General features: G+C 47.2%; 1 protein-coding gene across 1 annotated transcript in view; it reads left to right on the forward strand.

Moving 5' to 3' along the window:
- Window positions 1–11,451: 11,451 nt before the first annotated feature.
- The window catches only part of FHOD3 (formin homology 2 domain containing 3), a 469,133-nt gene continuing 467,385 nt past the window's right edge, over window positions 11,452–13,199 (forward strand). The window contains 1 exon segment of the mRNA XM_042961930.1: window positions 11,452–11,711. Coding sequence (XP_042817864.1) covers window positions 11,547–11,711 — 165 coding nt within the window. The 5' untranslated portion in view covers window positions 11,452–11,546.

The raw sequence follows: 13,199 nt of genomic DNA on the forward strand, positions 1-13,199 counted from the left end.
TCCCGCTTTATTTTGAAGGCCGAGTAGTATTCCATTGTATGTATGTGCCACATTTTCTTTGTCCATTCATCAGTCAGTGGTCACCTAGATTGTTTCTACATTTTGGCTGTGGTACATAGTGCTGCAACAAACATGGGAATTCTAATGTCTTTTCAAGATCCTGATTCCAGTTCTTTTGGATAAATACCCAGAAGTAGGATTGCTGGATTATTTGGTAGTTGTACTTTAATGTTTTGAGGAACCTCCATGTTGTTTCTCAGGGCAGCTGCACCAGCTTGTGTTCCTACCAGCAATGTGCATAACTCAAATTGCTCTGCGTCCTTGCCAACACTTGCTGTCTTTTGTTTTGATTTTGGTTTTGTTTTCGTTTTTGTTTTTGGTAACAGCCATCTTGACAGGTGTGAGGTGATATCTCATTGTGGTTTTGATTTGCCTTTCATTGATGATTAGTAACACTGAGAATTTTTTTTCATCTATCTGTTGGTCATTTGTATGTCTTAGTTGGAGAAATGTGTATTCAAATATTCACAAATCAATCAATGTGATGCATCACATCAAGAAGAAAAAGGGAGAAATACCATATAATCCTTTAAGTAGATACTGAAAAAGCATTTGATAAACTACAACATCCACTCATGATAAAAACTTTCAACAGGGTAGGTTTAGAGGAAACATACCTCACCATCATAAAGGACAGATGTGAAAAACCTACAGCTGATATCACACTCAATGGTGAATAATGGAGAACTTTCCCCCTAAGACCAGAAACGAGACACAGATGTCAACTATCACCACTTTTATTCAACATAGTATGGAAAAGTCCTAGCCACAGCAATTGGACAAGAAAAAGAAATAAAAGGGGTCAAAGTTGGTAAGGAAGAGGTATAGCTTTCACTATTTGTAGACGACATGATACTATATATAGAAAATCCTGAAGACTCCACCAAAAGTCTGCTAGAATCAATGAATGAATTCAGTAAAGTCACGGGATACAAAATTAATATACAGAAATTTGTTGCATTTTTATGCAGTAATAACAATGTAGCAGAAAGGGGAATTAAGAAAACAACCCCAGGTACTATTGCATCAAAAAAGAATAAAATACCTAGGAATAACCAAACATAACCAAGGAGGTGAAAGATCTCTACTCTGAAAACTATAAAACCTTGATGAAAGAAATTGAAGATGTCACAAACAAATGGGAAGATATACCATGCTCATGGATCGGGAGAATAAATATTAAAATGTTCATACTACCCAAAGCAATCTACAGATTTAATGCAATATTTATTAAAATACCAACAGTATTTTTCACAGAACTAGAAAAAATAATCCTATAATTTGTATGGATCGACAAAAGACCCCCAATAGCCAAAACAATCTCAAGAAAGAAGAATAAAATTGGAAGCATCACAATCAGTGATATCATGATATGTTACAAAGCTATAGTGATCAAATAGTGTGTTACTGGCACAAAACTAGACACAGAGATCAAAGGAACAGAATAGAGAGCCCAGGAATAAACCCACAATTTTATGGTCAATTAATCTGTGATGAAGGAGGGAAGAATTTACAGTGGGAAAAAGACAATCTCTTCAACAAATGGTGTTGGGAAAGCTGGTCAGCTACATGCCACACAATGAAGCTAGACCACTTTCTTACACCATACACAAAGACCATGATGCTTGGATGGATGTCCAAGGGCGAGGGGCACATTTGGGAGTGTGGGGATTGGCCTGAGGTGGGAGGAAGGGAGGAAGGTGATCGGAACAGTGCCATCTCCTGTGTGTGACAGAAAGCTATTCAGGCTGAAGCGGCCATGTCCACATGTGGGCCATGTCCCACAAATGTCTCTGGCCTCCAGGGCCTTTGGCAAGGGAAGAGATAAAAAGACCATTTTGGAACACACCCCAAACTTCCAGCTGTGGTGAGAGAAGTTAAGCCCAGCAAAGCTGGCTCCAATGAGGGCCATTTTCTCTTTAGAGTGACCCTGCCCTGATCAAAAGAAGCCATTGGGACCACTGGTGCTCCATCTTTCTCAGCTTTCCTTCATCCAGAAGGGAGGTGGTGAGTGGCTGAGGAGAGCACAGGCTGTGGGGATCCAGTGCATCCAAAGACCCACTGTTAGAACCGAATGCTGGTGGGCACTTGAGTGTTGTGAGGCAAGGTGCTTGGTGGGGATCCAGGCAGTGGATAAAACCTTCACTCGACAGGCAGAGTTCCAAGCACCCGTTATCTCTGAGAAAGGCCGGGCCTCCTCTCGCTGCAGGGCGAGTTCAGGGCATAACTGGAAGCAGAAAGAAAGCTGGCAGACACTTTTTAGCCTGCCTTTTCCCAGTTCCCCTGTTTTATGCTGACAGAATTGACTTCTATGTATCGCATTTTGCAAACTCCCAAATTAAAGTCTCAGCAAACCTCATTGTATATGAGCAAGCTATCGAGCATCTCTAAGCATCATCCGAAAAGTGAGGAAAAGGACAATACTTGATAAAATTGAGAATTAAATGAAACGTTTGTGTTCAGCATGTCTCAAATTGTGCTAAGTAAGCCACGTCTACCACCTAGTGGCAGCATTAAGTAACCGCAGAGTTTGTTACTTAAGGAGGCTGAAAATTGGTTCAGATTCGGTGGGCAAATCCCAAAGGATGGCAAACATCTCTCTGCCTGGCTTCCTTAGTGGAAGCTCCGAGAAACTTTTCGTTATTGATGTTTGCATGTTTTAAAAGTTAGGACCTGAATTATTTCTTGGTCAGATTAATTTTCAACTGGCATCGCACCCATCATTCTTTTGGAGTCCTCTATTTTCTTTCTTTCTTTCTTTCTTTCTTTCTTTCTTTCATGTTTTTTTATTTTTGAGAGAGAGAGAGAGAAAGCAGGGGGAAGGGCGGAGAGAGAGAGACACACACACAGAATCCTAAGCCAGCTCCAGGCTCTGAGCTGTCAGCACAGATCCCAATGTGGGGTTCGAACTCACAAATCCCGAGATCATGACCTGAGCCAAAGTCAGACACTTAACTGAGCCACTCGGCGCCCCAGCTGCAGTGTTTCAATAACATGCTGCCTTGGCTATTTCAAGTTCTCTAGTCTTGGTCTTCCAGGTGAATCACATGAAAAATATACTCCCTTTCTTCCATGGTGTAACCCCTTGTTTTTATGGCCACTTGTTATCTCCTAGGAGGCAGCAGATGCAGTCTGAAGAAAATGAGCCAGAATGGCTTCAGGATTTAGAGAAAGTAGGAGTGTGTCTGGCACTAAGAAGTGGGTGGGGGGTGGGGGTGGAAGGTAAGGGACGCTGTGCAGAGTGAACAAGTGGCCCCGCCCCTCCCCCCACCCAGCTCTAGTGAGGCAAGGAGGCAGAAAGATGCTGGTCTACTTTCAACATAGGTTGAAATGGCCTCCTTCAAATGGCGGCCCATTTGCCATCTGTCTAAATATTTAAAATTCATAAATCGAACAAAATGGTGAGTACGTTCTTCCTACTTTGACAAATACACCTTTATGACAGCTTAGAAGGACCGATGTGAATTTAGAACTCTGACTCCTTGGCCCTCTGAATGGGAATAGGATGACACTAGGAGGGTTGGCCCAGGCCCTGGTTGCCAGCCACAGCCTATACCCTTTTTCTTCCCACCCTTGAGCCATGCATGAACCCCAGATGTGTGGACACCTGATCTCATATGGCTAAACTCTGCCTCTGTTCCACTGTGAACAGCCACTCCTTAACCTCTTTTCAGGCCTCCAGGGAAAAAGCACACATAGGCCTTGAAAATATGTTCAGGGTCATCCAGTTGCCTGGAGAACAATCTAGGGAGAGAATAGCCAGGTGGGCATGGACTCTTGGTGCTATGGACTCCTTGCCATTTAGGGAGGGCTAGGCAGGGTGAGGCCCTCTAAACCATGGAGCCTAAGGCAGGGGCCCCTCTTTCTCTGGGTGAAGGACAGTACTGGTAAGAACTTTTCTGGGTAAAGTAAACTACCCCAGAGAAGACCCAAAGACACTCCAGAAAAAAATCCATTTGCCTACCAGCCTGGCCTACAGTGAAGCCCACCAAAGTGTCTCTGTTATATCCTAGAACTTCCAGTCAGTTTTTAATATGAATGAACAGCTGAGGATCACAAGAATTTGGGAATGACCTCTGTTACAAAAGAAAAAGGCTGAAAGTAGGGGGGGGGTGCGGGAAACACATCAAAGAACACATACACAGTGCAATGAAATGAAAACTTTAAAGAACATGTAATGAATCATATCAAGGAAATGAATGCTAACCATTCATTTGTGTAATGAATGCTATTACAGCATGTAATGAATGCTAACCAAGGAAATCCTGGAGACAAGAATAAGATACTTCTAAAAAGGAAAAATGGAGAACAGGAAAGATTTTCTGAAAATTAAAAACATGAATGCTGTAATTAAAAATTCAGTAAAAAAGAAGGAACATATAGTTGAGGAAATCCCTCGAAATGGAGAGCCAAATAATTAAAGAGACTAACAGGGTGGGAAAGTTAAGAAAATTAGAGGATTCACGTGGTGGTCCAACATCCAAATAATAGGAGTTCCAGAGACAGCAAACAGATAAAACTGCGGAAAGGAAGTGATCAAAGGCGTGAAACAAGAACATTCCCACAAAACAAAGAACAGAATATCTTTGGGAAATACCAAAGGAGTGTCAATGCAATAAATGGAAAATAACTCATATATGAAATTTCAGTGTATTGGGAGCAGTGAGAAGGTTCCAAATCTTCCAGAGAGAGGGAAAAGAAAAGGTTACAGATACCACTTTGATAGTCTTCTAGTGGCAACAGTGAAGCAATGCCTCAAAATTCTGAGTGAAAATTATTTTTAACCTAGAATTATGTATCGTGTGTGTACGATTATTGCAAAGTTGAACACAACAGTTTCTTATATCTAGGTGTTCGTGCCTCTTTGCAATGTGATTTTGCTTCTCCTCCCATTAGGGAGTGGAATCTATTATCTTCCTCCTTGAACCTAGGCTGAACTTGCCTTACTTTGACTGAAAAAAGAAAAGCAAAGAATGGTGACAAAAGTGACACAGCATACACTCTGAGTTTAAGGCTCCAGAGACCTTGTAACTTTTTCTCTTGAACTTTTAGAATGCTACCCTAACACCATTGGTGGGAAGAAGCCAGGTTACCTTACTGGATGAGAAGCCACATGAAAGGAGAGATGAACCATCTCATGTGAAGTTTCCTAGACCAGCCCACTGACAGCACATGTCAGCAGATTCAGACAGAGGCTCTTTTAGTCCCACCAGCCCCAGTCAAGCTTCCAGATGATTGCAAACGCATGAGTGGCCCCAGCTGAGCTCAGCCCAAATTGCTAACCCAAAGAACCGAGAACAGATAAAACAGTTAGTGTTTTAAGCTACTACTTTTGGGGGATGGTTTGCTATAAAACAAAGACGAACTACAAGAAAAATTGGTACCAAAAAGAAAGTGCTACCATAAGGAAACCCTCAAATGTGTGGTGCTGGTTCTGGAACTGGGCAGGGGCAGGGGCAGAGGCTGAAAAGGTGGTGAGGAAACTGCTGTTTGAAGCTTCACGCAGATGATGCCTTTCAAGGGTAGCGCTTCTCTGATCCAGAGACCCGTGACTTAAACAGACAAGTTGTCTGCCCCTCCAACACCTAATATACAAATGGTGAGACGGGGACATGACACACCCATTCACAAATAAAGAGAACGTAGGACACACAGCAGGCACTGATCCACGACAGTTCTCAACCCCAGCCTGGGGCATGTTTTCAGTTCCTCCTGCTCCAGGGGAGTAGGGCCCAGTTCTGCGCCCTGTGATGGTTCCCAAGTTCACTGTTCTCCATAGCTCTTAGCTCCACATTCTGGTAGATCCTTACTTTCCCATGTAAAACAAAACAAAACAAAACAAAACAAAACAAAGCAAAAGCCCGGCAAATACAAATACAAAACAATGGCTCCATGATTACAGCTGAATAGCTTTCTTAGCCTGCTTCTTACACATCGCAGGTTGGAGTTCCAGAGGATTCTTTTTATTTTGAAGAATTCTAGTTCCCTTTTAGTCCAAATCTGTTGTGATTTCATCAACACAACTATCTTAAACACTTGGTGGATTTTCTATGAATCTTACTAGGGTTTGTCCCAAACACTACATCCATGATTCATTTTCATTTGGGTCTGCCAGGCTGCTATGCAATAACACCCTTAAGGAGTCTTAGAAGCCCTTTCCTTTAAATGAGAGTATCTACTAGCCACTGCCTTAAATCTCTCTGAGATCTTGACAGCGGGTCTTACAGCCACATTTTAAAATCGATCTTTACGAAAGTCAGTTACTAGCTGGACAGAACCGAGGATGAGATTATTTTATTTTACAACCTAGAAAGTCTTAAGCCTTCTATATTTCCTCTAAATTCTACTTGCAAACAGAATATATTATTACATGTAGTTAGCAGCACCTGACACATACCTCCAGCATACGGTCCCGAGGTCTCCTTAGCTAAGTCCATAGTTCATTACATACATTTTCTATCTCACAAATCACTGCAGGCAATTGGGCAGTTGTTTTATCAATTGCTTCACTGCCGCATAACACAGCTAACTGTATTTCCGGTCTTCAGTAGTAGTTCTCTTACCACTTTCCTGAGGCTAGACCTGGCTTCCTCACGTGGTAGTCTCAGGTCAACATGCTAAGAGGGTGACAGTGGATGCTGTAAGACTTCTTGGTGTCTAATTTCAGAAGTCACACAAAGCCACTTCCAACATATTCTATTTGTCAAAGTAAGTCACAAAGTCACTTGTATCCAGAGAGTGGGGAAATAGTCCCCATCTTTTTAGAGAGGAAGTGGAAAAGTCAGATTGCAAAGTGGTGGGAATAAAAGGAGGGGGAAGTATTCCTATGGCCATTCTTGCAAGCAAAACGACCACATCAAGACAAGTGTGAGGACAGAGAATGAAGATACTTTCAGATACAAAACTTCTCAAAAACTTATCTTTTCATGAAACCGCTGGGTATGTATTTATAAAAATTGAGAATATAAACTGAGGAAGAATAAGACAAGTTAATGGAACCAGGAGCAACCACACAAGAGAGAAGCCAAGGAAATCTCTAGGAGGATAGGGCTGAGAGAGCCACATTCCAAATGAGAGCAGGAACATGGAGGAGACCCGGAGGAATATCTCTGAAGAGGGCATCTTATGGGAAAATACAGCACTGAGAAATTCTTTGACAGGTATTTGCAGAGCTGTTGTCGGATATGAGAAGACCTAACCAGTTGTTCAAGAAACAAAAAATAAGCAACTGAAAAAATTAAAGCAAATACTAACTTCAGAAAAACAAAAAGTTGTGCAAGAAAGTCCATGTAATCGTGTGCACTACGTAGCACAAAAATGAACAGTATTAACATAATCATCATTTTAAAAAATCACTGAATAGGAATTTAATTAAAACTGTGATAAAACTGTAATGGGAAGATGGAGATAGGGAAATGGTCTGTAACGAAGCTAAAATCCTCATTTAGCATGACAAAAAGCCAATGTATTGTCTAAAATTCATAGATCAGAGTATATCAGTGTAATTACATTATTTAAAAATGGGTGCCTCTGAGAAGTGGGGGGGGATGGGAGTTGTAAAGTAGGGAGCTGATTTTTTTTGTTATAATGTTTTATGACTCTTGACCTTTTAAATGAAAAGAAAGCATTATATTACTAAAAAAAGAATGATCTCAAAAATAAGTTGAAAAAACAACATTGGTTATTAATCAGGAGAAAAAATGTTGCTCAAAGCACTTTCAAGGGAGTTGTCAGGGCAAAAATCCTTAAAAGAATTAAGGATAACTTACATAATTAAAATTTTTAAAGGTTTGACTTCTGATGCCAGTCACTCTTTGAAGTTTTAAGACTAAAACTGAGTAAGGCTATTCCAATCTTGGAAATCTTATAGTTTATTAGAGCATAGGTAAAATATAGGTAAATAAAAATATAGGTAAGCATGTATGAAAGGTGCTACCAAAAGGACATGTAGAAAGTAGTCTGGGACCACAGAAGAAGGAGAGACCATCTGTGTTTGGGGTAGAGCTGGAGATGGCTTTCTAGAAGAGCTGACCTTAGACATGAGTGGCGAAGAGTAAGTTGGTTCAGCTGGCCAACCAGATGGGATAGAACATTCCTAATTGAGAAGCTCACTGGGAAAAATCCCAGCGTGTTTGGGGAAGGATAATAAATTCAGTGTGTCTTGAAGCAGGGCATGAAGGGGGGAATGACCAGACACGAGTCTGGTGTGGTAGACTGCGGAATATCTTACAGGTTCTCGTAAGTCAAGTTAAGGGAGTTGGCGTGTAAGGATTCTGCCCTAAGGTGTGACACATTAAATGCACATCCTTGAATGCTCACTGGCTCTGGAGAAGCCAGTGGCAGATCAAATGTAGGATTCGCACCTGAGGAGGGGAGACCTCCCCCTAGAAGACTAGCATAGGAGTGAGAGCTAGACAGGAGGACAGAGTTGAGAAACGTTTTAGAGACGGATTCAGTGACAGGTCATAGCGACCAATTGCAAGATACAGGAGTTAAAGATGACTCTGGTGTTCACTCATTCATCAGGCATCTCTTGTGTGCCTTTTCTGTGCAGAGCACTCTGCCAGGCACTGGCGGGGGGTGGGGGGAGTAATACGATTGAATGTAGTATGGTCATTGCCTTAGAGGAGCTTTTAGTTTAGTGGAAACACAGGAATAAAGTAACTGTAGCTGTGATGCTCTATGCTCAAGAGGAGCCCAGAGCCCAGAGGTATGTATGGAGGAAGACGCTGCAGAGGAGGAGGAGGGAGGCAGCCCAGAGTCGGTATAACTACTGAAGGTGAGGGAAGAGAGTTTGGGAAAGGGGTGGTTCATGGTGACAGATGCTGCTGAGAAAGTGGGCAGCAGGGCCCGGGTGTCCCCTGGATGAGGCATTACGATGGCACTGATGATCTCAGAACAGCAGGGGCTTGCCCACCAGGTGTTGTGGGATGTGGAGCCAAGAGGTAGTGAGGATGCGGAGAAATGAATAGAGTTCTTTTCTTCCGAGACTGGTCAGGAAGCAAAGAGGAGATAAGCCAGCGAAAGGCAGGATTCATAAAGGTGCAGCTTTTAAGATGGAAACCATTTGAGTGTGTGTGTGTGTGTGTGTGTGTGTGTGTGTGTTTCACCAGGACCAGCTGTGTAGCTTGTGGAGCTGACTGCACCATGAAAATTTGGGGTGTCTTGGCTACGTCATTCAGAATTGTAAGACAGCAACAGCAGAGCCTGAAGCCAGTGTGGGGCTCTTCGAAGTGGGGGGCTCTGTGTCAAAGCACTGGTTGTAGGCAAGGAACCCAACCCTGATGCACAGGGGAAAGAGCCCAGGGAGGAGGGAAGAAGGGGGCAACTTCAGTAACAGAGCTGATCCCAGAGCAACTGGGAAGTAGGACTCACGGTCCAGATGGAGATAGAGCCTTCAGGAGGAGGAAAAACAAGGCTTTGGTTATCTCTTGAGATGTGGGAGATGGAGGGTGGGAACGGAAGGTGGAGAGGAGGGAGTGTTGGGAGGGGAGGACTTTGTGCTAGAGACAAGTTTCTGTACTGAATAAATCTGTAGGTAGAGGAAAGTGACAGAAACTTTTGGCTGCCTAAAGGCAGTGGGGAGCCAGCCTCATTGGGCAGTGCTTAGGAGCCTGGGGTGGGGGTAAATGGGTCACTAAGATTGGTTCCACTGTCCACAGGCATTGGCAAGATGGGGCAGGGGCAGGAACCTGCCCAGGATCTGACAGGTGGGAGAAGCCCAGGGAGCAATGTGAAAAGGAGGCCTTGAGATGATGGGTTGGGATTCATTTTGGGATAGTGATGATGGGAAATGAGGTAGCCAGAAAGACCAGAGGGCTCTCTCAGTGGGCAGGGAGTTGGGGTTCAAAGTAGGAGGGCAGGAGGCCCCTGGCGAGGGAATAGAATTTGGGGGTTTAGTATTCTGGCCATGAGCTGATGGTGAAGTTGCTGTAGGGGTCTGCCCAGAGGACTCCTTCAAAGGGTTAAGGAGCAAAAAGTAAGGAGAGCTAGGAGTTCTGCTGGAATGAATAGAAGTGTCCTGGCTGATTGTTATTTTAAGACCAGGCGGTAAGTGTTGCACATGCAACATGGAGAGGGAAGGTTAAAGGTGCCGGTGAAGGGGCTGGAGGGGCGGCTGGTTGGCTCAGTAGGTGGAGCATGGGACTCTTGATCTTGGGGATTGCGAGTTTGAGCCCCACCTTGAGTGTAGAGATTACTTAAAAATCTTAAAAAGAAAGAAAAAGTAAAGGTGCCAAGTATGGGACAAGGATTTCTTTCTCCTTGAAACTACAAGAAAAGGAGAGAGACATTATAGAGCCGCCTTGTTAAGACGTGGATGTGAAGAGCGATTGGGTATTATCCCGGTCATCTGTACGAGGTATGAGGCACCACGAACTTGGCCACAGCCTGCGAATGGAGAAAACTGTGAATTCTTATTGGGAACGAAGGGGGTCGCCCGCGAGCAGCGAGGAGAGCGGTGGGAGGCCGAGAGGAGGCCCGAAGCTCCCGCGCGGCCGAGGTGGGCTGTGCAACCCTTTCCTCCACGTCCCTCGCTTGCGAGCAGGTCACTAGCTTTCCATCGCCCCTCTGCATCTCCGTGACCTCATCCGAAGCGGTCCTCGCGGCCCCACAAGGTCCAGTTAGGGTATTCGGGGACCTAACTGGTCAAGAGGCTGCGGTGATACAGAGGGTCAACTAGCACCCACCAGGTGGCCCCGGTGTCACGCCTGGCGCTGGGGTCCTGGAGCAGAGCGGCGCAGTCCCCCAGTCTTCGCTCCTAGCGCCCCCTGGGATTATGTGTTAGGAGCTGCTAGGGTTCCCCGGCTCACCCTCCTCCTCCTAAGCTTCTTTCTTCCCAAGGGAAATCTCCGGGTAACCCTCGCCTGGGCTCCAGGTGGCTGCCACCCCGTTTGCTTGCGGGGGGGCCGGCTCCCTCTTCTGCAGGTGCCCAGCTGGGGTTTTCCAAATCCAGGCAGCAGGAGCCCCCCACTGCCGCCTTCATCTGTAAGGGGTTAAGTCCTCTCGCAGATGGGGAAGACCCGGAGCTTCCCCGAGGGGTGCAGCTCCGTCGATGCTCCCCACGCCGAGGGACGCCCGTGCAGCGGGCGGCCCAAGCGGCGCCCGCGCTGCCGGAGTCAGCCCGCCGGGGATCCCCGCCCCGCCGCGTCTGCCAGACGGCTTGGCGCAGGGCTGCGGATGCCGCGGGAGCGGGTCTCCCTTTCCCTTTCCCGGCGGCAGGCTCCGCGGTCGGGGCAGCTGGGCCCGGCGCGAGGGGACTGAGCAGGGGAGGAGCCGGAGGAGGGGACAGAGGGGCCTGTCGGCCCCGCCCCCGCCCCGCCCCCCCGCGGCCGGAGCCCGGGCTGCAGCCGGGCGCGCCGGAGCCTGCGAGCCCGCGAGCCAGCGATCGGCGGCCGCGGCCTCCCCTGCTCGCGGTGTGACCCCGGCGTCTCGGCCCGCGGCCCCGCCGATCCCGGCGCCCGCGCTCCCAGGGGCAGGGATGCATCATGGCCACGCTGGCTTGCCGGGTGCAGTTCTTGGACGACACGGACCCTTTCAACAGCACCAACTTCCCCGAGCCCAGCCGGCCGCCGCTGTTCACGTTTCGCGAGGACCTCGCTCTCGGCACCCAGCTGGCCGGGGTCCACCGGCTGCTGCGGGCGCCGCACAAGGTACGGCCGACCGATGCGGGCTGGGTTCTCCGGACGCGGCCCCTGCTGCGGGGCGCGCGGGGGTGGGGGCGCCGCGGGCAGGCTCGGATAGGCGCGGCCCCGGGGGACTGGCGCCCAAGGGCAGACCTCCCCCCTTCCCGTTAGGTAGAGGGGCCGGGGGCATCCGCCGGCTGGCGCGGGATTTCCCGGGCGCGAGAGGAGGACAGCCTTGCGCTCCGGGCCAGAGCCGGAGCGGGCGGGGCAGAGCAGGTGCCGCGCGGGCCCGAGGCGAGATGGAGAAGGTTCCCCCGCGCCGCGCCGTTAGCTCGGCTGGGTGGGCGGGGTGGGGCTCCGATGCCGGCGGCGGGCCCTGGTACCTGGGCCGGCGCCGAGCCTGGAGCGGAAAGAAACCGGGCCCCGGGGGACTCAGGTCTAAACCTCTCAGGCCTCTGGGGCCGCTGCGGGCGGCCGCGCGAGCCTCACGACAAAGCACTCTTCCTGGGGGACACCGCCTCCTCCTCCCCCGCGGGGCATCGCGGGGGATGCCGACTGCGCACTGAGATAGCTCTCGGAGTAGCCCCCTTTTCTCTGGAGAAGCAGGTGGCCTTGGGAACCTTGGAGAAGCGGTAGCTGTGGGAGGAGGGGCGGGGGCGCGGAGGGGCGGCGCGCTCACAAAGCCAGAGCCTCGCAGCCCGAAATGAGTGTCCCCTGGGAAGAATGGCTTCTCAGTCCACCCGATAGAGGCTTTTTTCTTCTTTTCTTCTTCTTCTTCTTTTTTTTTTTTAACCCTTTGCAGGAGGACAGGCATCTTGCAAAGTGTGTGTTGCAAAGAGCTGGGCATTGAAAGCTAACCATTTGGTTACTCAAGAGAGCCCTCCCTCCTACTTAAACAGATTGCACCTTGAAGAATTACTTACCGGCACTTTTTTTTTTTTTTTTTTTTGCTTGGGTTCATATCAAAGCTTGGAGATGATTTATTCATTGAGGATCAACATTGATAAATATTTGGAAGAGATAACCCTTGATACCAAAAAGAACAAAATTGATTTTTCAAAATTCTTTAGATTTCTGTATGATGTTCACCTGCCTTGGAAGTAGAGAGGGAGTTTGTATGTGGAAACTGGTGTACTTGGGCAGTGCTGTCAGTGTATCAATGCTTTCTCTCCTTAATTAGTAACGTGCTTTCAGGAATGAGGAATGGGGCAGTTCTGTCTCATTCTCTCCGTGTTGGTGCAGAGTGGATAACAATCACTGTTTGGGGGAACCTCTCTGGCCATAAAAGCAGGATGGATTGGGAGATGGAGGGACAGAATGATGTAGTGTGAATTCAGCGAATCAGAATCACTTTTGTAAATTATTTGGTTCTTCTTAATCAGTAGATTGAGTTGAAAGTTTCAAAGGACTTCTTTTGGCATCATGATACTCCATTCATTATGATCACTGATTACAGTGATCTTTTGTTGAAACCACAGAAGGCTCATAATTGTGGCCCTATGACCTTGAAGTGGT

This window comes from Panthera tigris, chromosome D3, assembly GCF_018350195.1.
Source record: "Panthera tigris isolate Pti1 chromosome D3, P.tigris_Pti1_mat1.1, whole genome shotgun sequence".
NCBI lineage: Eukaryota > Metazoa > Chordata > Mammalia > Carnivora > Felidae > Panthera > Panthera tigris.